Source organism: Acanthochromis polyacanthus, chromosome 22 (genome assembly GCF_021347895.1).
Source record: "Acanthochromis polyacanthus isolate Apoly-LR-REF ecotype Palm Island chromosome 22, KAUST_Apoly_ChrSc, whole genome shotgun sequence".
Classification (NCBI taxonomy): Eukaryota; Metazoa; Chordata; class Actinopteri; family Pomacentridae; genus Acanthochromis; species Acanthochromis polyacanthus.
The window spans coordinates 18,281,363-18,309,184 of NC_067134.1; the positions used below are offsets into that span (position 1 = coordinate 18,281,363).

General features: G+C 41.8%; 1 protein-coding gene across 3 annotated transcripts in view; it reads left to right on the forward strand.

Moving 5' to 3' along the window:
- zranb3 (zinc finger, RAN-binding domain containing 3) overlaps positions 1-27,822 on the forward strand; it is a 96,143-nt gene that overhangs the window by 31,773 nt on the left and 36,548 nt on the right. For all 3 annotated transcript variants that reach the window (XM_022206435.2, XM_051942162.1, XM_051942163.1), the window contains exons 9-15: positions 3,925-4,044; positions 9,305-9,424; positions 10,113-10,292; positions 11,401-11,574; positions 13,073-13,544; positions 20,108-20,398; positions 27,061-27,215. In XM_022206435.2, coding sequence (XP_022062127.2) covers positions 3,925-4,044; positions 9,305-9,424; positions 10,113-10,292; positions 11,401-11,574; positions 13,073-13,544; positions 20,108-20,398; positions 27,061-27,215 — 1,512 coding nt within the window. The remainder of the gene's footprint in view (positions 1-3,924; positions 4,045-9,304; positions 9,425-10,112; positions 10,293-11,400; positions 11,575-13,072; positions 13,545-20,107; positions 20,399-27,060; positions 27,216-27,822) is intronic.

The window sequence follows — 27,822 nt, forward strand, 5'->3', positions numbered from 1 at the left end:
ACATAACTGTGGCTCAAAAAGACTGGGAGCACTGGATTTTCTCTAATAAATGCCCTCTCTACTTAATTCCGGCACCCAACAGCCAAAACAACCATGTCTATACAGATGATGGTGAAAAAGTACCAAGTATCTTCTGAGCAAGTGAAATTCAGTGCCCATAGTATGGTTTGGGGGACTATGTCCACTTCAGGTCTCTCAGAGCTGCACATTGTGCCTCAAGGTCCAGTTTTGGCCAAGAGTAAAAAAACAAGGCCTTAAATGTTCAGTAGACATTTGGAATTGGTGAATTTATGCATGATGGTGGCCCTGCTCACACTGTCCATCTGACTCAGCAATGGTGTTCTGAGCATCTACCTGGCTTTCTGTAAGGAGGAATGGCCACCAAACTTCCCTGACCCAATTGAGAACTGTTGGGGAATCCTGAACAGTCGCATCTTTACCAGTCCACCACCAACCACCATGAAACAGCTCAACTCTAGGGCTGTGTGGGAGTGGTGGAAGATAGAACCATCCGCACTCAATATCTTCGTGTATTCCATGCCTGAAAGACTGAAAGCCGTGATCAAAATGAAAGGAGGAAATACTGATTATTGAGTAAATAGATTCTATTGCATATTCAATCCTTGAGTTTTTTGACACGATGTAGACAAGGCCAGAATCTGATTCAAGAGAAACGAGTGAGTCCTCAAGTCAATGGTTTGATCAGCTTGAAATTCCGACATTTGTTGTCACTAACTGACAATGACTGAGATTCCTTAGAAAATAGAGCTCCAAAGTCAAAAGTGATACAGGGAAACTACTGGATGCAGAAAAGGGGAGATTGTTAACTCTCATGCTCCTCCTGTACAAAACTCATCAATATTAGGATGTTTTATGTTCTTTTTAAGCAGTAATCACGAGAATGTTCACCTCATGTTGTTAATAATGTTAATTGAATTACCATTTCACTTGACTCCCTCTGTTACTTTTATTAATTATAGTTGATGAAAATTAAATCAGCAGAGATGTGAGAATGTGACCGAAAAAGTTTTGAGTAATTATTTGCTAGAGCTGGTCTGAAAATATCTCCTTACGTCGTCACATTGGGTAAGCTGCATTTGCCCGCTGCTATGACACCCAGCAACACATGCAGCTAAAAATTCTACAAGCTCTCTGAACACTTTGTCTGAACGATATTTGAGCTGAAGTTATCCCTTATATCTTTACGTAACTGTACAGACTGTTAGATAGCACAAACCGCTGCATGAATCACACCGTATTACTCTATGCTTTCTACAAATCATGTAAATCACGTAAATGCGTCCTTTAAAGGTTTCTGAACCTCTGGAAGTGTGACGATTTAAAAATCGAAGCAACATGTAGGATCCAGGAGAGTTTAAACAGCTGAAAAATTGGCTAAATAATGTCATTTTTATTCATTTTCGTGTTTCAGGAAATGGTGAATTGATGGTACAGCATCATTCTCAGAGCGCTTGGCCGACCACTCAGTGAGATCTCATGGGAAAGCATTGCCATGGTAACAGAGCCTAATGGTCACCAGTGAAAGCACTTAGACAAAGTAGGGAGTTATAACAGAGAGATATTATTTAGTTGCGTCCAGCCTGGCATGATTACACCTTATATCAAAGTTACACACCGCACTAAAATAGCATCTCTGTGATGTTGTTGCTATGGAAACTCAGCCGGCTCTCAGTTTGAAGTGATGTTTTTTTCTTTAATGAGAGAGAAATAAGCAGTGTGAGAAGGTGGCTGGGTACAGTTTGAGCAAGGCTGGGGTCAGTGCAGCTAGTGACGAGAGTCTGACATGTATTTACATTTCCTGTTCCTCAGTGGAAGCATTTCTCCAGCTTTTCAACCTCTGATCTGCTTCTAGGCTCACTAATGTTGATGCTAAGAGAACAGGCAGTCCCTAGGTCTCTTCTATTTGTAGTTAAGTAAACAGTTCCTCCAAATATAGTATCCCTCTCCAATCATCTGCCATGTTCGAGGACCGGCATTCCTCTCAATTAGCCCAACGCCCTCAGCCATGAGGAGCATGGCCCCGAGGTTAACGAAGACCGGAGATAACCACAGAATGCAATCATCGACACGCTACTCGCTCAGCCTGCCTCCGAGCTTGGATCTCTTTTGCGCTTGGTGTTGTTTGCTGATTGGATTTCTGCTCAGTTTAGCCTAACACTGGACCTCCTTTCATTATAAAGCCCCCCGCCCACTCACCCACCTCAAAGCCGATACTGCCGGCCGAGTCTCATTTCCTCTCCGATTGGTTCTTAGAGTCAGACACACTTTCTCTACTTTAGAAAAAAAACAACCTTTCTTTCTTCTTTTTTTGGATCACCGGGAGGGGTGAAATGGTGAGATAGATTCACACATCTATGTCACTCTGACGAGCATCACGGCCCCTGCCTGCCTGCCAGTTCGCCTGGCGACGGAGCTGCCAAACGCCTTTGGGGTATTTTTGTTGCTTTACCCGCCAAGCATCTGCTCCCAATTACCCAGAGAGGACAGCTCTGATGCTGGACTTTAAAGCAAGCTAACGGGCCGCTTCAGACAGCCGAGAAGTTTGTGCACTAATTAAACTCAGCGGAAGGAAGCCGGCGAAGCCAAGCCGTCAGTAATGAGGACCCCCCAGATCAGAACAGGGTCGGCAGGCCTGGCGGAGAGATTCATTATCAGGCACATCGGCTAATTATCAGCAAGGCAAAGCAGAGGTTCTCCCACCAGAGCAGGTGTGATGGCTGCAGAGGTTGTCAGGTTGCAGGAGGTGTGGAGATTATAGGGGTGGGATTCACACCACAGAGAAAGGCCTGTCTCCAAAACCGTCTAGTAAGGGCTCTGTTTGACTCAAATCAAACCTCAGTATTTCTCACTAGTTGGTGCTATTCTTGGCTGCTTTATGGCCTGGGGCTCTGAAATGAGCCGAGGCCGGATGCTCAATGACACGCTCATGCAGCCCATCCACTCCAGCTTTGCAGAAGGTAGCGGGAACGGCCACAGCCATCACAGTGTGATCGCTGGGCAGCAGCGCATGGTGAAATGATAGATACGGATACCTGCAGGGTACAGTTAATTCGCTCGCTCTTGTGCTGTTTGCTTTTTCAGATTGTTAGCTTCACGCTGTCAATCAAGGTCGGAGGCTTCGGCAGAAACAAGCAAAAGTCTGTAAAATTTGGTCTGTGATGTTTTTAAGGCTTTGTTGCCTTTTGACTTCATAAATAAAACAATACTAACAGGTAAAAAAAAATGCCTGGCATGAATAAAAACCCGGTTATGTAAGGGGGAAAAAAGTCCGGAATGAAATAGTTGAGGAGCTGAACTTTTACTTACTGGATTAATTCTGGGCTGCAGCTGTCACTTTGACAGGTAACCAGCCTAATATACCTTTTTAGCAGTGTTTGCAAGACCTAGAAAATGTAAAAAGGTCTGAAGGCAGTCACATAGACAGTAGCGTCTCCTGAAATATCACCCCAGTAAAATAGATTTTTACCCTGATAGTGACATTATACTTAAATTTTTTATTTCTGCTCTAGAAAAGTGTTAAAACCCAACAATAAAGCTGAAGTTTGTACATAGTTTTTAGTAATTTAGGGGTTTATCTGCCTGTGAAAAGGTAAATTTTGTTGTTTCTGTAGTCACCGAATCAAAAGAAGGCACACGCACCAATCATATCGCCAAGTTGTGAGTTATTGATTTGCTCTCACTATCTTCGAGCACACAAATGCGCCCCAGTCGCTCTGTGTGCTCTCTCCTTTTAAAGTCTGGATCTCTGGCATTCAATAGAGAATCGATCACACAGAAAGGATGCTGCGGTGATTAATTGACTTCTTCACTGATCTAGCCGGTTCCTCTGTGTGTGGTCGGCCGGTGAAGTGATGGATTCAGTAGCTCTCTTTCATCTGTGTCTATTTCTGTGTGTGTGGCCAGGCGGGAGCTGTGAAGGACTACATTAAGATGATGCTGGAGGCAGAGCAGCTGAAGTTCCTGGTGTTCGCCCACCACCTCACCATGCTGCAGGCCTGCACCGAGGCCGTCATCGAGGCCAAGGTAACCTCAGGCGGTCCGCAGGCTACTGGATCTTCTAAAATGTGTTAAAGGTGTGGTAAGCAGCGGCCGTGGTAGTGCCTGTAGGAGATACAGCAACACTGGCGTGAAGAGGTTGGGAATGATTTAAAATTCCAAACAGAGTGCTGCCTCAAATAGAAGTTTTTCAAGGAAGAGTTCACAAAAGAATTGCTCGATCCATAATGCACTGCTGACAGAACAGAGTGTTCCATATTACACATACTGCATTCAGACCCATTGACCTCTTCACCCCCAACCTTTTGGACCTCCATAATGGAGCATTCACACGGTTGAGTTTTCACTCTGCAGCAATCTAAACGCGCATACAGGATTCTTGGACACATCTGTGGAAGTCGTGTCTCTTTTGCCAGAGCTGCTTTGAGCACAATACGCTGCTGATTACAGGGTCGCACTTATCTATTTATGGATGATCATAGATGATCCTGTGGGAGTAAATGCATTTGACACTGATACTATGTACAAGTTTAGGAGCAGGTTGAAAAAAGTAACACTAAATTTGTACTTTAAGCTCTGAGGATGTTCCCTCTGGATCTGAGGAGTGAATCCAGTGCTGTAAAAGTAGCCGTCAACTTGCATTCTTTCTCACAGCCAGCAGGGGGCGACACTTTCAGTTGCAAAAGTTAGTCCAATTCTACATAAATCTATGGGAAAATGACCCTATTTTCACTTGTTTTATTACCTCACTACAGATTATGCATATTTTAGAAATTAACAGTCAACATTTGAAGTAAAATGAGGGCTTTCCATTGCAGGAACTCGAAGTAGGTGGGAGGTACGATGTTTATAAGAACAGCTCCAAAATCAGCCGTTTTCGCCTTTCAGTTTCTATTGTGTTATCAGATTGGGCCCCTTCAGCGGCCATTTTAACTTTGACTGTGGCAAAACAACAGCAAATAATATTTACTGAACGCAACTCAGATTGTTTAAGTACAAAGACAATAGAGCGATGGAGAGTTTATGTTAGCCCGTATGGTGAATTTTACGAGAATCTTTCTGACAGAGTTTAATCATTCAACATTATCTTTACAATGCGTGACCAATCAGTGTGAAGTGAATTTTTTTAGGGCCATGTAGAAGTATCTATCCTGGTTTAGGGTGGGGATATCTTGTACCGTAAAACGGGGCTATAAGGGACAGCGGGGTAATAAGGGGCATTTTTCCGGAAAATGTTTTAAATGTAATTCTGCGGTTTTTATGTTGAGCAGGATGCGGTTTTGTGTTGTTTTTATCAATTACTATCCATGAATTCTTAAAGAAATCTAGGTAAGTTGGAAATTCCTTTTTGCTTTCCTGTAGATAGAAATGTCCCTTATTACCCCGCTGTCCCTTATAGCCCCGTTTTACGATAGTTGACAAGTCCTCGAGTTCAGTCAGATCCTCCCCTCGCTAGTCATGTCTGATTTCAGGACACCAAAGCAGCCAAATTTCCCATTTGAGAGGAAAGAATGAATGTCCACAAACCAGCTATGTCAGTATTTTGTATACAGGCTGCATTTAAATGACTAAGCTACTAATGTGAGCTGCTGTAAGAGATGACTTAGCTCCCAAAACCTTGACAAAAGTGTAGTAAATTATTTGCAAAGTAGCATCCGTGGATCACAATGAGAACAAGGAGTCAGCTGCACGCTTCACCAAGTTGTCCTTTTTAAGCTCATTGAGGCTGCAATATATTGTGTTTATATTCAGGGTGGTCAAAATTAATGGATTGCAGATGAATCCATCGTCATGATTAATCTGATTAACAATTTGAACACGATGACTCAAAATCCAAGAAAAGTCTCTGGCAACGCATTTCAGGCAGTTTGTCCACGTAGACTTACCTTCGAGCATACCACCGCACATGCACAAATAGGCAGTTGATCCGGCAGTGGCTGAAACTTTTTCAATATTTATTTATATATTTTTTCTTCATGAACAGCTGTAGCTGCCACTTTATTAAAGCATCTGCATGGACCAGGACTAGTTCTTAAGTGAAACCATCATGAGGCCGTTCTCAGGCACAGCTGGGCTTTAACTTAATACTAACACACCTCAGTTTAGCATGTTGTTAATGAGCACTAAGCACGATCTACAGCTGAGGCTGATGGCAGTATTATTAGCCAAAGTACTGATGTCATGATGATGGAAAAGGAACCGTTAAGGGATCTAAAAAAAATGAACACAGTTTATTCTGAGGGGCACATGTTTGTCCATCCACCTGTCAAGATATTTCACTAAAGTCCACAAAGATGAACCTATCAGTAGCCGAAAATAGAAGTCAGCAGGTTTCCATGAGTCAGCCTAGCCACCTCCTCACTAAAAGGTCCTGGTAATTCATGTGCTAGCAGGTGTCTTTGTCCGTGCATTGCTTGATTTTAATGAGGAAAATGTAAGCGAACGAAATACAACTGTCAGTTTAACTTTGTGACACTTACTGCACATAACCATTAATTTTCTTTCTTATTCTGTTCATAATTTCAGAGTTTTTGTCCGCTCTGATCAGTTAGGTTCCTGTGCACTGAGTATGTCAAACACTGTTAAAAAGCCCCAATCGGGTTTCTTAAAACCTCTGAGAGGTGGTTTGAAATGAGCTTTGTGTAATTCTTGCACTATCAATCACTTTGCAACAAGAGGGAGCACTGTTTTTATATGGTTGGTATTTCATTTTGGCACACATGTTTACTCCTGTCATTTCCATTCAACATTTTAGCGTTTTTTTCTCCAGCTGCAGAGACCCCAATTGCCTATTAAAGGTAACCTATAAGTACTAAATGTGCATAGTGTATTCATATTTCACTCCTGCTTCCTGGCTTACTAGAGGTAATTGGCCCCCACGCTTAAGTTTTATTCCTTTATCCATAGTCCCGCTGTGTTTATATGTCAAATCTCTGTCATCGCTGAGATTAACTTCGACAGAGTACTGAGCTCTAAGCGCACAACTTGGGCCCATACTTACAGCAGATGTTAGTAGTCATGAATTATTTCAGTCTCACGCCTTTGAGCTAAACTCTTGTCTACAGTTTAATACAGGTGCAATATTTAGATAGTTAACAAATTATGTTTTGAAAGTTTTCTAATAATGATGACCGAATTCTTGAAAGAAGCTCCTTTTTCTCCTCTCTCAGAAAGTAAACTTTACTTTCTCAACTCATCCCCCAACTTTCTCTCAAGCGATCACAAGCAAATGATATCTTTTAGCTCGTCGCAGGCAACCTGTGAAAGAGCTCACATGTGCGTTTGCATACGTGTGTGTGTCTGTGCGTGTCGCAGGGGTCGAGGAGGTGTCGGCTGAATGCACTGTAGCGGTGCGACGTGTGATAGCACGTTCCTCCTTGAGACGCTCACTCTCCGGTGCGTTCACACTCACCAATTAGCAGAGATGAGCTAAAAAAGGAACGACAGGCGACGAACAGTGATGAGGAGCTCGGCAGAGACAAGCAACTGTGCTCCAATCACAGTGTTCTCACTGTTTTAATGCTCCACACGTTCCGGAACTTCACCTGGTTCTTTAATCAAATCGTGAATGTTAGTGGTTAACTAGTAAATATAGCGCTCTAAATAAAGAGATAAACAACAGCAGGTTGAGGTCTTGAGATGTTTAGCACTCCGAGTTCTCCATTTGTTTGACCTTTATTTTTCTGATGAAAGTCCAGCAGACCTCTGTTCTTTCTCAGCAAGGTTCTACTTCATATTCATGCAGTTTTGGTTCCATTCACATGTGGGAGCGGCACAGTGCGAATGCTGCCGGCCACTGTGCAGCTCCGCGGGACCGATGGCCCCAGATCAAAAGAGTGCCGTCACCACAGCGCATTAGCAGCTCGGTGAATGTCAAGTTCAAGTTCAGGTTTAATGAACACGCAGGTGCCGCTCTCTTTGTTTGGTGTTTTTAAATGTTACAAAATATGGTGTTATTAGTAGTGTTCTCGTTTAATTTACTGTCAGTAATTCATCACAGCTCCCCTGCCCATGTTCTCTCTCCATTCACACGTCCTTCATTGAAATATCTACAGTGTAGCATGTAGCTTAATAAAATGCTACGCTCTTTTAGTGTCCCGGCACAATCTGTACCAGCTTTTTACAGAAGGACAATACTCTCTTTTTAAATAGTGTGAACCTTGATTCAATTCAGTTGAAGGTGCAGACGACCACCTGATAATTCTTTAACTGTGTACACAGAAAGGACAATATTTCCACTGGTGGAAATAACACCCTCGTCCACTTCCACATGAAGACCGTCATTCACAACCAAATAAATACATCTTTGCTCAGTTAAAAGCACCCAGTAGTTTTGCTACAACCTTTAAAGATGGATGTAGCCTCCAGGGTGTGAAAAGTGAGACCAAAACTCGTAAGCCTGCATTCTTTCTAACAGCCAGCAGGGGGCGACTGCTCTACTAGCAAAAAAGTCAAATTGTTCAGAAGTCTGTGAGAAAAAGACAAAAATACTCACTTTTTTTTGGCTCATTTCTCTAATTAATTTATGTTCTTTTGCAGCTTCTTCAGTTCAACCAATTGCTCTTTTAGCTCTGTTTTAGTCTCCACCAACCTGTGGTCGAAATATGTAATATCTCTTTAGCTGCTAAAATCTGCTCTAAATTTATTAGCTGGTCGCTAACTTTGTGTCACATGTACACTACCAGTCAAACGTTTGCACACACCTTCTCATTCAAGCTTTTTATTTAATCATTTTATACATTGTAGATTAATATCAAACCTATGGAAGAATACATGTGGAATGATGTTGTAAGCAAAACTGTGTTAATCTTCAATATTAATCTACAATGTAGAAATAATACAAATAAATAAAAAGCACTGAATGAGAAGGTGTGTCCAAACTTTTGACTGGTTGTGTAGGGCAAGGCAGAAAACACACAATAGATACAGTATACTGTATATTATATGCTAAAATATATACTAAAACAAATCTGATGATAATACAGCATACCTTTCTGAAAACCAAAACAATAATCTAAAAGAGACAAAAAATATTTTACATACTTGAGAGGCACTGCAGTGACGAATGATATTTCCTGGAAGGTACATTGTTAATCGTGATTCCTTTTACATTACACAGAGTCACTGTGTTGTTGATATGAACAAAATAACATATATTAGTGCTGCTTTACTTCCCTTGAATGAAATAGAAGTGACGTTGGGTGTCATTGTGTGCTTTAGCAGTGCTCTACCATCTTTTGTCAGCTGAATAACCCCCTGAAAATGTAAACGCTGTGGTGTCTGACAGGCTGGTTACATCCGCATTGACGGCAGCGTGCCGTCATCAGAACGAATCCAGTTGGTCCACAAGTTCCAGAGCGACCCGGAAACCAGAGTGGCCATCCTCAGCATCCAAGCAGCTGGTCAGGTATCTACAGACACAAAAACACACAGACGCGCTGTACGGAACCACTCTTTGTATTTCATTTGAATTTGAAAGCATCCTGGAACACAAACAAGATGTATTTTCCTGACTGTAACCACTGAAAACAAAACCTACTATTTAGGTAAACTCTCATTTGTCTTCCACTGCTCGTTTAGCTTAGGTCTGCTTGGCCATAATAAGAAAATAAAGTGTCACGCTACTGTAATGCAACAATAAATAGGGTGAATAGAGTCATTTAGTACGCATTACGAATAATGATGACTGTTATTGTAGCTACTGCAGTGAATCACAATCAAGGTTTGTACGAGTAAATATTAAAAATGTGTTGCGCTCTTAATAATGAACTTCATCTTGTTGACATCAAATATTCTGTGTGACCAAAAAGGTGCAGAAATATTATGCATTCCAATCAAAAGAAGTGAGTGCTTGAAACACTTACACAGTAATTAGCTGATAATATTCAGTTATTAAAAAGGATTTCACCAAATTAAAATTGACTGGATGTGGGCTGGAGTGTTCCAACTGAGGTATTTTTGCCCTTATTACTGTGTGTGTGTGTGTGTGTGTGTGTGTGTGTGTGTGTGTGTGTGTGTGTGTGTGTGTGTGTGTGTGTGTGTGTGTGTGTGTGTGTGTGTGTGTGTGTGTGTGTGTGTGTGTGTGTCCTCTTCAGGGTTTGACCTTCACCGCTGCCAGCCACGTGGTGTTTGCCGAACTCTACTGGAACCCCGGCCACATCAAGCAGGCTGAAGATCGCGCCCACCGCATCGGGCAGACCTCCTCCGTCAACGTGCACTACCTCATCGCCAAGGGCACCTTTGACACCGTCATGTGGTCCATGCTCAACAGGAAGGTAGCGTGGGTGACCTCATGCCAGAAAACTGGGAGGAAATGTATGCAAAGCTGCTTAAGCGTTTGCTGATGTCATATTTAATTTGAATGATAAATCACGTCTGTTGCTCCTGGACTGATGAGCTTTTTCGATCTTTTCATTCCAATGGTTCTGATGGCATTTGCAAACATAACTTACCTGAAGACTTACTGGAAGTTTGTAAATGAGCAGCATTTCAGACCAAAACAGCTACGCCTCCCCTCGTCTTCCATGTTTAATTTACAACCAGAATCGTTGTGTACACAAGAGATGAATTTTGCTCGTGTCTGTTCCACTCTGTGTGTCTCTATTTCCACTTTTCATTGGATTGGAGTGGGCTATGTTTGGAAACAGATACACAAAAACTGGAACTTAACTCTCCCGTTGTCCTCATTTACAGGCCCAAAAAAATACTGCTTCCTTGTCTGAAATCTATTAGCCACACTTGCTTTTCCTGTGGAGGCTCACTGGGGACTGGAGCCTATTCTAGCTGACAGTGGGCGAGATGCGGTGCACACTCTGGACAGGACGCCAGTCCATCACAACACTAACACAAAGAGACAGACAAGCACACACGCTCACACTCAGGGACAATTTAAAATCGCCAATTAACCTGCAGAATGTCTTTAAACTGTGGGAGGAGGCCGAACTCGACAAGCAGATTCCAAACTATAAACTTTTTGGCTGTGAGGCTACAGTTCTAACCGCTGCTGCCCAAACTAGTGCGATGTCACAAAAGTATTCTCATATACATCCACATTAACCTGAGATTTATTGTGAGCACAGGCTTTGTGAAAACAGCTTCCAGTCATCAAGCGTTTTGGAGAGGAGGGGGACTTTGAATACCCCTGTCTGCTCTGAAAAACATTTACTTATATACTGTCTGTCACTGAAGTTGATTTGCATGTGAGAACAGACTTTGGGGATTTACAATAATAATCCCAGCTGTCATGATTTCTAATTAAAACGATTCCACTAAAACATTTTTCCTCTGTCCACAAATACATCATCATACAGTTTGCTGATGAAACAAAAACGCGAACAAAAGAGAAGACTGTTTGGAAGAAACTGAATGTCCTGTGTCCTTCAGGAAACTGTGACGGGCAGCACTCTGAACGGCAGGAAGGAATACCTGAAGGCCGACGAGGGCGACAAGGACAAGTGGGAGTTTCTCAGCTTTGCGAACACGTGGACGCCGGGCGAGATGGTGCTGCCGCTGGAGGGAAACTCAAGAGACGCCAAAGATGATGTGTTCTTCACTCATGTGAGTCAGCTGGAAGAGTTCACAAGAGACACCAGTAGTAAAGCATTGTTTTACTCCACTTTAGGTTCATTCTGGGGCGATTAAAATGATAATAATAAAGAGAGATGAGAAGCTCGAGCCCCTGTCGCCAGACAAATCACAGCATACAGTGAAGTAAAGTGGAGTGAGTGGAAGTTGATAAAGTTCTTCATACGGGGTATTATTGGAGCAGTAATAATTGAAAATGTGCATTGAAACTTTTGGAACTAGATAGATTTGTGAGTGTGATGCAAAAATCTGAAAATGTGTCACAAATTTCCAGAATCAATGATTGTTGATTGAATGATTGTTTTGTGTCAGTAGGTGCTTGAATTCAGTAACAGATACTGTGAGGAATGTTTATGATGGCATGAGAAGAGTCGTTACGTAGGTTCCAGTTAAAGAAGCCAGTTAAACATTCCTCTGTCCACATTCCAGATAAAATCCACTTGTGAAACTTTTTACCCAAATCTTCAACCAACTGTGTGGCTCCCCTCTCTTTGCCTGATGGCTGACTACTTTGACCACTTTTCCCATAACTCAAGTTACCACACTTTAACTGTTGCACGTTAACTTAACCCTTTTAAATCCCACGGGAGCGTCGTCACTCCTGTTTTACAAGCGCTCTTTAAATTGCCGTAACTCCTCAACCGTTTGTGCTAGATTCAAACAGTTCTTGAAAGAAGAGAAGGTGCACTTTACGGGGTATTACGGTGTGTCAAAGGAACCACGTGCAACGACCTTCATCACAAAATCCCATTTTAAAAGTATTATAAAATGTATATTTTTGTAAATTTTTATTATAGTTCATATTTTACATTTGTGTTGTCTAATATTTTGTTCATGTTTATCTCCAGTTCCTATTTTTCCTGAAAAATCAAAGTCAATTTTTGTTTTTTTTCCACCTTAAACTATTATTATAAACAGTTTATGTCAGATTTTGCCAGATATTGAAAGGCTAAAAGCAATCACTCATAGCATGATTGATTTCTGACTCATTTACAGCCCAAATAAAAACAATCCAGGTGGCTTATGACCCTTGGGCGTTAAAGGGTTAAATGCATTTAGGCTCCTACAAATCAACTCTAGATAGATTAAAAAAAAATGCTTTTACAGATTGCATGACACTTTATGCAGGGTGGGTTACAAAAGGAATATTGTCCCATTGTGCAACATTTGTGATCCAGATTTAAAGAGGTTGTATCTTTTGAAAGCTGTTAGAGTTTTAAAGAACTGAAAGGCTTTTTTTCTGCCAGTTGTCATTGTGTAGTTTTCATTATTATTTTCTTCCTCACAAGGACACAACTTCATCATAAAGTGTTGCTTTGCATTCTGTAAAAAGCTGAACTGGCTTCTTTGTGACGGTGACAATAAAAGTGAGACTCGTGTCATGGATGTTTTGCCGCTTTATAGGCGGATTGAAAACTGTACGCCGCCGAGGCAAAAACTAACTTGAGCGTGCATCTTTTTTTTTTCTTAGTTTGAGAAAGACAGGCAGCACGACATCCGTTCCTTCTTCTCCCCGAGCGCCAGCAAGGAGAAGAAGAGGAAGCGAACGGAAGATGAAGAAACATCTCCCTCCGTGTCCTCGGAGACGTCTGCCACGCCAGCTGGCAGTAGAGCAAACTCTGAACAGGAGAAGAACGAACAGTCCTATTCCCAAACCTCCGCCACGCCTGACCAGGATTTCTCGCCACAGCTGAAGAGGCTGCGGACGCCGCTGTCCAGCCCGAGCCCCAGGTCTCGATTTAGGGGGAAGCGGAGGTCGACGGCGGGGAGTGTCAGCTCCAGCAGCCCCGGCGCTCTGGCCTCCTTAATGGCTCCACGAAAGCTGTCAGAACCTGATCCCGGTTTAACTTGGAGCTGTGGGGCCTGCACCTACTCCAACAGCAGCCTGTTGCCTTACTGTGAGATGTGTGAGTTCCCGCGCTCCTCCTCTGCTGCCAGGTCAGGTAGGATGAAGCAACAAGTAATAACTCATCATCTGATCTACCCCCAACTCCTGCCTGTGCCTTCCACTTTACTTTAATTCACCAACTTCATTTCCCTGATTGCAATTCACACTGGATTGTCTTTAGAAAACGACAATAATTCCATCATCTCTTGCTTGAAATGAAGCACCTGAAGCTAAAATCCATTCATCGCTTTATTTTCCTTCCTGTCAATATCAATCGTAGCGGTCTGTTGACATAATACTTTTGAACAGCATTACAGATTTCACCAGATGGAGATGCGTGATAGAGAAAGATGGAGGCAGGCTCGCCAGAGTCTGAAATAGCACTGCTCGGAGAATATTGTCTGTCTCGCTCTCTCTCTGTCTCTCTCTCTCTCTCTCTCTCTGCAGATGACAAGGACACAGTATAATTCTCACCTGTCAAGCTGAGAGAGAGAGGGAGAGCAGGCGCCTACTATTGCTGCAAACGTCTCACACAAAGTTGGGAAAAGTTGAGCTGGCTCTAGCTGATATCTGTGACAGCCTATGATTGTATCTTGCAAAAGAGAGGGGAGGGAAGTCGTTATGACCTGGCAAACTGCAGGTCCAGGCTCTTTGAATGTCTGAGACGCATCAGATCGGTTGAGAAATGACTTGGGGGGGGGGGGAATCTCACCGGCGGTAATGTTTAGACAGCATCAGTTTACGGCTTTCATTAAAACGTATCTCATTCTGCATTTTATCCAATGTGGACAGACGCTGCTAATCATACAGTCACATGCTTCACAGTCTTAATGAAATCATGTTTTATAGCTTCTTCTGAAACTTACAAAAGTTAAAGACATTCAAATATAGCAAAAACACCGGTTAATTAACACCAAATTTAAATGAATTCACAGTTTCAGAATAGTTCTGCGATGAGATGACTCATAGAGGAGTAATTCTTAGGTGAGCATAGCCTCTTGCCCTCAGGCTGCCAACCCGCTGAGGAAGAGGAAGAAGGTGTTTTAGTGTCTGACAATACAGCCTTTTACATTTTGTGCTGAAATAAAAATTACTTGTAAGAGCGAAGTAATTAGGAAGAATGCATTTACCATTAAAAGCCATTTTGTTTGCACTACAATTAGAAGACCAGTGACAGGCTAATAGAGTTTTATACGCCTTGCCTAAGAGAATAGTTCAGAGTAGAATCGAGAGTTTGAGAAAAAGGTGTTTGTTTTTTGCTGAATTAAAAGATCGACACATAAGAAGAGAGCAAATGGCGACCAGAGACAGACAAACATCAGTGAAATTCATCAACAAGTCATGTTGACAGGTGACAAAAATGTTGGCGACATTACATCCAAACAAATCTAAACTTTAAGGCAACCACCAGTAGGAGCAAAGGATACCAGTAATGACTAGATGATGCCATTATTGAATTCTCAAAATGTTTATCACATTGGGAAAAAAAAAAAAAAAAGTCTCCAGTTTCATTAGATTTATACAATGACAAATAAAAGCCTCTATCTAAAAATGTCTGACTTTCAAAATGGAAATTTCCAAGACCATGTTGCACTTATTAGCTTGCTAAATTGTTATTCTTGTGTTTCTTAGACAGCGATAGCAGCATCCAGGGTGCCTTTACCTCACAGTAATGTTCTCATGACTCACCTCAACAGCAAGTTTTTGGTGATCACGACGATCTTCTCATGTTGTAATCAAATACTCATGAGCTCCATTAGAATAACAGCATAAAAATCAACCCTAACCCTCCTGTTGTCTTCATTTACGGGCACCAAAAAATATCGTTTCCTTGTCTGAAAAAAAAATCCAAACTTGAGCAAAAAAGTTCCCAAATTTCTGAACATTTTTACAAACCTTCAGGAAGAAAATTCCAATAATTCCTTAAAATTTCCCTTAAAAATTTTAGTTAAAAAAGTCCCCCAAATTTGGCAAGAAAATTCTTGTAAATATTTTCAAAAAATGAGTAAAAATCTTCCCACCAACTCCTAGAAATATCTAAAGTGATTACATACATATCAGTAAAACTTCTAATATTTTCTTTAAGAACATTCACATAAAAATCAAACAAAATCCAGCAAATTTCACTGGATTTTGGTTGACTTTTTCTTTTTTCCACCAAAAATGTTCAAAGATTTCCCAAAAATGTTGAAAATGTGGACGTCAGAACTTTCACTGTTAAAATATATATATTTTTTCCACATTTTGAAACTAAAACGGGTCAATTTTGACCCGCAGGACAACATGAGGGTTAAATACAAACTGCATGTGCTTTGCACATGGTCACGTTTTGTAAAGTTTTAAGACGAGTATATTCTTCATAACACATTCAATTTATCGCCTGTTTGTTTAAAAAAATCATTTCACTGCTGCAGTAATGACTGAAGCCTGTGTATTGTGATATAGGATCTGTACTGCGTGTAAGTATCGAGTAAATATTGGCTGTGCTGATGGTCTGTTGTCTGCTGCTCTTAAAGCACACAGTACAAACAACCAGCAGCACACCCACACACTCACCCACCCACACACCCCTTTTTTTCAACAAAATTCACCCCCCATTTCATGCTCAGCTGCAGCAGATGCTTGATAACTATTCAGCAATCACACTCTCTTCTTTGTCACAAGCGGCACTCTGCATTCACAGCAGCAGGCTGTGTCAGCTTGCTAGACAGGGAATTTAACAACCTGCTAAATTTGTAAATGACAGACTGCTGAAAAATAACAACTGTATTTATGGAGATATCTCTCAACTTGGCACTGCAATCCTCAGCTCGTGGAAATGTAGGGAAATAATCAGGTCGGAGCCTATAGTGTGACATGAGAAATGTTATCTCTACAAGAGCGACAATTTTCACGACGACTACAAAGACGGCTGGGACATTGTCTGTGAATCACAGAATACTGACACATGATTCAAGGACATCAGAGCTTCATGTTTAAAGTAAAGGAAAACTATTCTAGGCATTTTGGCATCCGCCGTCTGTGGATTTTCACAGCATGGCAAAATTACAGCAAGCCAGCAGCTGTAGTGGAAGAATAGTCAGCATGCAGAAGGATATTGGTCTGTTTGGCTGCGAGGCGTTTGTACCACAATGAAATGTAACAGAATGAGATGCATGAAATGCGAAGGACAAGAGAGCCTTCTATTATTCAGCAGCAAGTATTGATGCTCGATGCGGGGAACACCTGAAAGTCGAAGCTTTGCTATGGAGTTGCTTTAGCTACTGTTGCTTCGTCCGATATGTTTTGATTTGTAGCACGTTGCAGTGGCCGATTTACAACTCAAAACAATATTTTCTTCTTCAATTTCACACAGTAGTAAACAAAAATAATTGATACATTTTTGCTGACCATTGCCAGTTTTGTAAGCTAAAAATAACGACTGCTTCAAGCTTTTTTAAGCTAGCTCATGAATACTAACTTAAGGAGTTTGTTGAAAACTCCCTGTTTGGCTTAATAAGCTGAAGAATTCATAAAAATAGTGGATTTATTGTCACAGTGTCATCAGGAAGAACACCCAAACTCCTGCTAAATGTGTTCAAACGAAATTTGTACCCATACATGATGTAATGCTTAAATTTTAAAGGTCCCATGACGTATCTCACACACTTTGTGACCAGTGGAAACAGGAAAGAAGCAGGTGGATGATTGTTTCTCACATTTATGGAGCTATAGTCACACAAGGGCACATAATTATATTCAGAAACAATAAAAAAAATACAATTTTGCATAACATGGCCCCTTTAAGTTATGTGTCAAAATGGCCCCCTCCTTCCCAGTTAATCATACATGGAAACGGAGCAGCAAAGTTGCGGTATTGTAAACAGCCTGTTAGCGTTGGAACCACAGCAAAAATGAATGCATATAAATGTTAGCGATATAGTTTTTTTGTATTAATTTAGATGTTGAAATAGCATGTTTTATTTTAGCTTGAGAGAAGCATCAATAAGCATAAATAAGCTATGTGCTCTTAGCCAAATGTAGCGCTGCATTAGTGCTGTAGGTAGTAAGGTAGTTAGCTTAGCTTAGCATGCTAATGTTTGCAGTTTGCATGTTCAACACTGAAATCCATTCATTGTGCTTGATGCTATAAAAGACACAGCATCTTTTTCACACACATTGTTTGTTTCAACCTGTAGCTTTTAGCTACAGTTGCTAAGCCATAATAATATACTAGAAAGCCGTAGCTTAGCAATTAGCCTAGCCAAATGGATTTTTCACATTATGATGGAAACTTTTATCTAAAGCTGTGTTTTCTGTAATTTATAGAATCCTCCAGGCAATCTTGAAGTTGGAATTTCAGCGATGGTCGCGACCATTTTTCTTATTTTCCAGTGAAAATTATCTCCTGTGCATCAGAGAGGGGAACTCACCCACTTTCAGTGTTAAACAATAACAGGTTGTAATAATTGGACACAAATTGAATCGCTGTAGTGCTATATCGTCACTAGTCCGGGACTGTTTTTAATCAAACTGTCATGTGTTATTACCTCCTTCCTGTGACAGGGTTTGGCATCTCAGGTGGGTTCATCTGAGCGGTTTCCTGTAGTTGATTTAGTGCCGGTAAACAATCAGGCCGTGTCTCTTGAACCATTTGAGTTAAATCAGTTGGGTTCCTGTGTTTGCAGCTTTTTTAGGACAAGAGCATGGGCATGATTTAGTCCTTCAGCTCTTTCACCGGTAGACCATCAATTTGTCTCTCAGCACCTACTGTGAGAGACGTATACAGGAAGAGGGCAATTTGGTTATCTCCTATCGCTCTACACCTCTCAGCTAGCACTCTGTCCTTCCTCCAATTTTTTCATACTGATTTTTTTTAGCAAAACAAGGTCCAGTCAAATCTTTAACAGTTTGATATTACGGTGTTTCTGAGCAGCAGCTACTTTGCTTTTCTTTGATTCTTCTTTGAAACAGACGGCAGCTGTTTCACTCCCTGCAGACTGCAAAAACAAGCTTTTTTTATTTTACTGAACTACTGGAGTGTGCTGTTTTTTATGTGAATCCTCATTAGCTCATGCTGTTGGCTCACATGTAGGATCACATGCTTTTTGAATGTGCTCGCGTGGAGTATGTAGATTCGAGACTGATTTTTTGAACCATATCAAGCCACTACAGACATAATGGGGCCCTGATGGGTGGGAGAACAAGAGAGTTGACTGGTAAAGTCGAGGCACGGCCCGGTAGGATTTCCCCGTTAACATCTTCTTCGATGGGGACAGCTTAACTCAAATTGAGCCGTCTCTTCGCGGCCTCACTCGGCTTGTTAGTGAAGGGGAGCAGCGGCAGGGCCAGGAGCCCGGAGACTCAGATGACATTTGAGGAAACCGTCGAGAGGCTGGCCTTTTGAAGAAACAAGCCACAGAGAGGCAGGATCACTAATTAGCCCTCTGCGTCCCCAAGAATCACAACTTACTGTCTTGTTAGATTTCACACCTCAAGTTCAACAAATATTGTGAAAGGATGTGATTTAAATTTAACTAGGAGAGAAGGAAAAGGAAATTATATAGCACTTGTTTTTTGAAGAAGTTCTGCTCACACCGTGACATTTACATTTGGCTATAAATAATCGCGCTCTTTTCTTTAAGTAGCTAATCTGTCTGTTAATTCTACCCTGATAATAAACATCTGCACAAAAAGTACAATTTTAAAGAATGTGAAGTCTGTGAATGATGACGGTATAATCCCTGCATTCATTAACATTTTCGTGGCTTAGATTTCTGCTTGACCTTCACAGAATTACAACATTCTGCATGAATGGAAATCATGAGTGGTTTAACACTGGAACTGCAAAACAAGTTTGATAGCCAGTCTTCAAGGTGCCAGAAGCCGATTCCTAAAAGTCAGATCTGCCTTTGGCTGGCGTTCAGCCATTATCAGCTGTTTGAACAGTGTTCGCTGCAGCCGGCTGGAGCGCGGCACAGATGCAGCAATTGCTGACAATTATTTTGTTTAGGTTTGATTGCACATGATGCAGGCGAGCAATTAACAAAACAATGTGACGCGAGCATAATTCACCATCTCAGCAAATGATATTGGCTGTTTGATCCGAAAGCTGGTGAAAGGAGGGCGGCAGGTGTTCTGTCTGCAGCTTTCTGCATCACAGCTAATGTGCTGCTGAGCAAGGAGCTAAAGACTAACATGTCCCAGCAGTACAGACCTCCAGCTAGTGGTCAGCATGCAGCAATTATCCAGCTACTGAGATGAAGTCGTATATTTGAAAAAAATCATTTATGTGCACTTCAAATGCATGCTTGTAAAAATGTGCCTCCTCCTTTAAAATGACAAATTTAGACAAAGGCAAATTTACACATTCTTCTGCTTGTATCTTTTCATTTTACTCAATACATCCTCTAAACTTGTCAGTGAAGGACTTATGATAGCTAATAACATCACTAATGAGCCATATTGAGTTTTACTTTCATGTCGGCAGTCATTTTGTCACACTGTCACACTCTTCAGATGATGGATATCTCGCTCGGGAATGAAACTCTTCAAAGTCTGATTACACTGTGCAACTCGGCCAATAGAGTAATCTTCATCTTTCTCTCCCTCCCTCCCTCCCTCTCTCTGCTGGCTCAGAGCCACCCAGGCCTCAGCAACCCCCCGCAACCGAGAGGGACCAGGCATGCATCGTCCTCTCCGGCTCCGATAGCGAGCCAGAGCTCAGCCGGGGAAAAGCCCGGCCTCCGAAATCACACCAAGACAAACAGAGCGAGGAGGAGGAGAAGGATGAGCCTCCGAAAGACAAACAGAAACTAGGAGAAGCAGAGGAAGAGGACAAGCGGTGGCTCAAAGGCAAACAATCAGCGGGGGAGCGAGGCGACGACGACGCTGGCGGTGGCGGCTGCCTCCCCCCTGACCACACACAGGGTAATCCCACCTGCAATCTTCTCCTTTTCATATCTAGGGAAATTGGATGGTGCCGCATTGTCACCTGCCCATATAATGCTGTTTAATATCATCACTTCATACCAATAGGGGACTATATCTCATTCCATATGGGGCTGGGCATTATTATTCTTACTTCTTATTAGTATCTAGTTGGAGATATTGCCTATTTCTGCACTCTGAAGCTACAGGAGATATTGAGTAAAACCTCACTAGTCTCCACTGACCTGCTTGAAGCAACAAAATACGACACACACAAGGTTTGAGGGTGTATCACTGTCCAGCAGGCAACTGATGAGCTTCTGATAAGCTGTTTTTTAATAAAGTGGACTAAGGTCTAATTACATAAAAGGCACAAGTTCCCTCATTGCACCAGCTCATCCTTGAAACACAACCTGCTTTCCCCGTCCACTCTGGTTATATGTGTACGTCTGTGAATCTCAGAGGGATGTGAAGAACAAATTCCCAATTACACAGTGTGTAATATTGCAAATTAAGACCTCTGTTCAAGTACTTGTGTCTCAGAGGGATACGCAAAGCAATAAATTGCGCTAATTACAAAGAACTAATTACACTGTGTGCAATATGAAGACCTTTAAAAAAATGCCAGACTAGCAGAGTCTAAGAAAAGCCTGTGACCTGGGTGTTGCCTCAAAAAGGGTGCAGGCATTTTGGGGTTGGGTGTTGACAGATGAAATTGAGCTCAGAGCTGCTTCTTTGCAGAATACCTAACACAGGGGGGACTGTTGCAGCACTCATTTAGGTTTTAACAGGCAAGCTATCAACCCCTATTAGCCTTTAACATCCTGAGATCAGCGTGCAGCAGCCTGGCAGATTCCTGTTCTTGGGAGAGACACACACACTTGTGACATCTATTAGTGCCCAGGTTGTTGAGTGGTTAATTTCCCATCTCTGTAGCTACCCATGCCCCCAACAGTCTAGGATTGAATCCCGCTGTAGCTTCCCCTGCAGAGCCTTCTGCACTCTGTTCCCGCCTCCTACTCTCAGGCAAAAAAATACTAAAGGTGAGCGAAAGACCTGCTTCCTTCCTTCCTTCCTTTCTTTCTTTTTATAAAAAAAAACACCTCTATTTAGACCGACTCTAGGGGAGAGATAAAAGCCTCACTGTCGATCACAAATGGCAGCACTAAAGAGACACTGCTGGATACCGACTTGGCCCCCCACGTTCCCTTTAGACATGCACTTTTCCCTGCAGACAGCTAACCCCTATCTGCAGCACTGTGCAAAAGTTTTAGTGCTTTAAACATGACATCGAGTCCAAACATGCAGCCAGAGCCATAAAGAACTATCTGCAGTGACAAGAAAGACAAGGAGCCCTGCAACAGATGGTTTGTCCCCCTCAGAGCCCTGATGTCAACATCAGGGAGTCAGTCAGGGATTACATGAACAGACAAGAGGCTAGTGAGACAGCATAAATGTAGAACCTGCCTGCCGAGTACCTTAAAAAACTTTGTGGGTGCAGCTAGCATGTATGACGTGACTTGATTTTTAAAAAAGCTATTCATGGCATCTGTCCTGTTGTTGTTTAGTCAGTTTGTTAGTTACATGCCGTTGCCTGTCTGTCTCTGGCAGCGTGGGTCTAATACGAAACGCAGTGGTTGTCCAATAAAAGTGACCTATGGGGTCAGGAGCTGTGCCTAATGATTTTCCTCTACCTGCCTGTGGTTTTAGGAGGCAAACCGCAGAGCTGTCGGCCGCCCCCACCTCTTGATTGCTCTGAGATTACTTTCCTCACAGCACAGACAGGCAATCACTCCTCCTCCACCGCTCTGTCTGCCCCTCTCCTTACTGTCTGTCGCTCTGTCTGTCTGTCTTTCAGCGCGGCCTGAACGTTTCAACACGGATACCCGTTTGTTTTGGACGTTAGTTCAAACGCCGCAGCACCGAACGTCTTCAGACTCGAAGTTGGAATTTAGTTTTTTTTATATCTTCCGTTTCGATCCCGCAGAAGATGAGATGACTCAGTCCAATTAGGCGTTGTTTTCTTTCTCTTGCAGTAAAATAACAGATAAATCCCTTGGGGTGTTTTGAAGGCACTGTTCATACTGTGTAAGTGACAGTCTAATAAGACGGCTTTGTAAGATGAATTGCCCCCATCGTATAAATGGCCCACTTAATGCAGCTGGCGCGTTCCGCCACTGCAAACAGGGGAAGGGGGAAAAAAAACTGCTTACAACAAATATAGGGTGCACATTGCAGAGCTGCTGGGTTTCATTACAGATGCAGCAGGACAGAAGGATAGATGGGATTTTGTGAAACGCTCGTGTCCTAAAAATGTTTTGGTTCCAGGTTTGTAGCTCTGCAAAATGCCTCGTCTAGTTATCTTGGTATTTTCAGACACAAAGTGGCCCATTTCAGCTGAAGCCGGGGTGAGATCAGAACAATGTGTGCCTGACTTGGGAAAATTGCACCTATGAGGACGACAAGCATAAAAATGAAAGATACGGACTTTGTACAGCTTAGGTCAAGGAGAGGAAATGACTTATCAGGATGATGTCACCTTGAAACAAAACAGTTTCAGCATGAAATTGCGTCATATGTGTTAGACAAAGCAGTGATGGAATGTAAGGACCACGAATTCTCAAATAAAACCCAATAAATAATAGCAGTCTGTGCAGGAAGTGTCGCGAACGATCACTTAACAGCGAAGGAAAGAAAACGACAAAGCAGAAGTGACTGGAATAATTAATGAATCAAAACTGTGTGAGAAAAGACAGCATGGTGTGTATGACGTGACTGATACCGTACTGACAGAAATACTGCTTTAGAAACGCACTTCATGCTGAGATTACAGAGATAGAAGTCAAAAGGCAGGAAAAATGTGTGCTTCCTTCAAATAAAGGCCTGTTTCTCTTTACAGTTTATGGAGATGGGAGGATGACAATTTATGCAAAGTACATCAACTCAAATACACATGATTTTGAAGTGCTTGTAGTTTCCTTGCATGTTAAATGGTAATCATTTTTTAAATTTATTACTAGGGATGTCCCCATCAGCTTTTTCAATCCAATCCTATCTGAGTTATTCAGAATTTAGCATCTACCAATACCGATGCCAAATTCCGAGAGAGTACGTGTTCTAGATTATCTGTAATACCTGTTTCTACCACCAGGTGGAGCCTCTTACAGTTTGGTAATGTAGCATACAGAGATGTTCTGTTTTCTGTGATGTTTAGTGACCTCTAGCTGGTACTATTGCGCTAAATCAAGGAGGAACTAATTAAGACTCCATTTCTGTGTTCTGGTGACGAATGTGTCCGACAGCTTTGCAGTCTGTATCCTGTATCTGTGGCTTAAAACACCAGTATGTGTGTCTCTTTCGCTCATCGTTCTGCTCCGGTCTGTCCATACATCTGCACAGAGAACCTTCAGCAGCATGTTTGCTAGACCTCAAGCATGCATGCATTTGGATTAGACACCCTAAATGCTATATGGCTCAGTGTTACAGACCTCCTTTCAACATTATTTACATGTTAATGCATCATCTTGTAATATACATTAACATCAGCCTAATGAGCACTACGTTGTGCTGATTGTGTGTCTGTATTTTTAGTTTAGTGAAATTTGGAAAAGAATTAAAAATGTTTTGACATCAATGAGATGACAAAAGAGAGGATTTAAGCTCGACAATAAGGCTAAGGGCATCAGCTAGGCCAGTTTTCCCCACACAGTGTACCCCACAAATGCTGCAAATCTTGTCTTTAAAATGGAAATCCGTCTTCATGGTGAGCAGCTGAATTTCAATATATTTTAGAAGCCTAAAGGACGATTGTAATTATCCAAAGCTGCTACAGCAAATACATTAAGCCCGCTAAAAGGCTGTTTCAAATCTGAAGTTTTTCTTAAATATGCATGGCTAAATAGACAAAATGTACTCGGAGTTTAAAAACAAGCTCGCTTAAGTGTTATTATTATGAGTTTGATGCTTTTGACAGAGACCTGGCATCAGAAGCAAGCAGCCCACAACAGTCTTCACATTTTGATTCAGATATTGCTGATGGGTAGGATGGCCATGCCCACTTAAACCAGAGGAAACAGAGATCTCTCATTTGAAGCTGGCCAGAAAATTGTGTGCCTAGAAAGGGCTTTTTAGTAAGAAGCCGAGAGAGAAAACATGATTGCAGGGCCTGTGTCTGTTCAAAACGTTTGTAATATAACTTTCTCTCATGTCATGATCGTACATACGGCCCAAACACTGGAGGCATGTCTTTGTCACTTGACCCCTGTAGTGTTTGAAAGAAAAAGCCGATTCCATCCCATAACCACTAGAGATTCAGTGCAGGTGCAGGGCAGCACTTGTTCAATGGAAACTCTTGTCACAGACATCAGCCTGTGTCAGTATTTTCCCCCCATTAGCAAGCCAGATGGACACACACACATTCTCACAAGCACATGCACCGACAAGGCAGACAACTGGCCACGCGAAGTGATTTAAGGCAAGTATTATCAGAGTGTTATAGGTCATTGTCTAAATGAAGCGTGGTCGAACAGCGGCGGTCTCATTTCCACCGCCTGACCTTTTCTTGCTAGATGCTGGCAGGATGAGCGAGCCACATAGCTGACATTAATGACCCGCTCTCTCTCTTCTCTTTCTCTGTTTCCCCGTGTCTGCGACTGTCATTTTATCACTCTCTCTTTTTTTTTTTTTTTTTTTTTTGCTCTCGAGCTGTGTTTCCGTCCTGTTGTTCAGCAAAATTCTAGAGTGAACTTGTGAAAAATAAATTGGGCAGTTTCCGTCAAAGAAATTGGCTCTCTTTGTAGCTGCGCGGTATTATACAACATTGAAGGGATAGTTTTGCTTTAGAGAGCGAGATGAGACGGCTGATATCCAACTCGTGTCCGTGTGTTGGAAATGAGGCTGGATTTAAGATGAGATTAGGCTGGCTGAGCAGAAAGACTGCTGTATGTAAGAGATGCATGTTATGAGGTGATGTTTAATATCTGTTTATTTATACATTAAGCTAATGATACACCTGCACAAGCCTGCAATTAAGACGACAAAAATCAGTTGTAATTTTGACTGAATCGTTGGGCTCATAGTGCCTTCCATTTACTGTAGAAGTTGAAATTGGGGATTTTTAAGTTGATCACATTGTGTTACAAGAAGTTTGAAACCATGAACACCTCCAGGAACCTTCTTTTTACAGACTAGTCTTTAGCCTATAGCTTCTGTCTGTTCGTCTGTCTGTGCACAACATTACTCAAAAACAGACTAACGGATTTGGATGAAATTTTCTTTTGAAATGTTTAAGAAGTATTTCTTGGCCCTCCCATCCAGGCCTTTAGATATTACTCCTACTGTAGTACTGCAACTGCCAGGTCTGGTGGAATGTTTTGTTGAAAAACCTGCCGGAGAGCATCAGAAACATCTTTCAAAAAAATGAACAATTTGGGACATGAGCAGAGCATGTGAGTAGCTGGGTTTCCATTACAGTTTTTCGCAAAATAAAAGCGATATTTCTAAAATTTCGACAAAGTATATTTGCGCTTTGAGCGTGTTTCCATTGAAGGTTGTTCTGGGCAGAAGCATCGTAACTCTCGTAAAATATCATCCCGCGAGATTTCACTGCAGGAAGATGGACGCCCAAAACCTCCTTATAACACTCTGCATTCCTCTGCTGTTTGCTGTCTAGTATCGCAGTGATGTTTTTCTCAAGAATAATGGCAAGAAACGTCTCGGTCTCCTCTTCTGTCCACACGTACCGCGCCATGTTTACTCCGAGAGAACTGGTCATGTGACCAGGTACGTCACGTCCGGTGACGTATAATTGTGGAAAAAGTGTTTCCATTGCGCTTTTGCGATATTTTTCAGTATCGAAACGTCTGAAAAACCACCTCATGAGAGCGTAAAAACTTTTTAGCGATATTTTAGTCCTTTTTCGAAATTCAGGTGTTTCCATTACCAGTTTTTTATTGCGCTATTTACATTTTGCGCATTTCTAAGGGTAATGGAAACGCAGCTAGTGTGGTTTGGGATATGTGTCTCAAAGTTTCTCCAGCATTAGTTAGGACATGCTAGGTTCATTTTAGTTGTAACTACTGGTGTTCTAAAGAATCTAGTGATTTGTTTCCATTTGAATTCCTGCCATATGCCGAGTGCTTTTCTTGTTAAAGTTATTTCTGACACAACCAACATTTTATTTCGACATTCTGGTCCTAGAGCAATATTCTTCAGTGTTGAAAAGCTATTCTTCTGTTCCTTCTAAACAATCTGCTGCCAGAGTGTTTCGACCTCTTCATGTTGGTTGGTTGTTTTATCAACTGCTGATAGTAAGAAGTTGACTGATTCTTATTTCTATGAAAATGTCACAGATAATTACTTCAGTGTTTTCATTTGGGATTCTATAATCAAGTGCTGGAAAGCAATAATAATCAAGATACAGTAGTTTTCCAAACATCCACCGTGTACACATCCGCATTTGAATGATCCGCTACAAATGTCATATCTTCTTAATATTGTTCCCTGTATAATAAATCTTAAAAGCTGCTGGAGTTTAATGTCTCTGCTAGTCATTGCATCACCATAGGAGCAAACACAGTACCAATAAAGCTGTGAAAGCCAATAATGAGCCAATAATATATGCTCAGTGAGATATTAGTCAGCCTCTTCCTGTCTCCCTGCAGACCGAGGAGCTGTGGCGTGTTTGTCTTCTGCTGCTGATGCTAATGACGATGATGAGGCCGATGGTGGAGAAGACGCCAGCGCCGCCCATCCCGTCTACCATGGCCTGCAGTTCTGTGCCAGCCAGCACACAGACCGAATCTATCTGTACTCCAAGGTACTGCTGGCTGTGTGAGTGTTTGATTGTGCATACTTGGTTATTGACTCAGCCCTTCAGGGGACTGGAGATGTTCTTGCTAATGATTTTCACTGATTATATTTTTTTTTTCAAGGTTGTGAATAGGTGCTGCGATTACAGGAAATCTTGCAATTACCTCTATTGTCCATCTGTTTCCTTAGTACCGTACATATAGGTAGTGATGCAACCACTTTTCAGTAAAACATTTTTTTCTAGAGCTTGAATTTAATCTTCATTCTATTGCTTTGCATCTTTTTGCAATGCATATTTGCCATGTTTCCAGACAATGCAGGCCAGTAAAGGAGCTATTTACACATCCAGACCAGCCATTTAGTCAACCTTTGCTGCTAAACAATGAAGCCAACACAAAACGGCTAAAACTGCATTTCCTTGTTTATCCACTTGAGGCCTACTCCTAAACTTAGACTGCATAATAAAGACAGCAGTTATCGATCCGTTGTGACTGATCAGCTGTGACCTGCAGGACACTTAGCTGCAGCTAACAGATAACTAATTTATGACACTGACTAACCTGATTTAACATCACTGTTTACACTAAGTCAGAAATCGTAAATGGAGATTCACA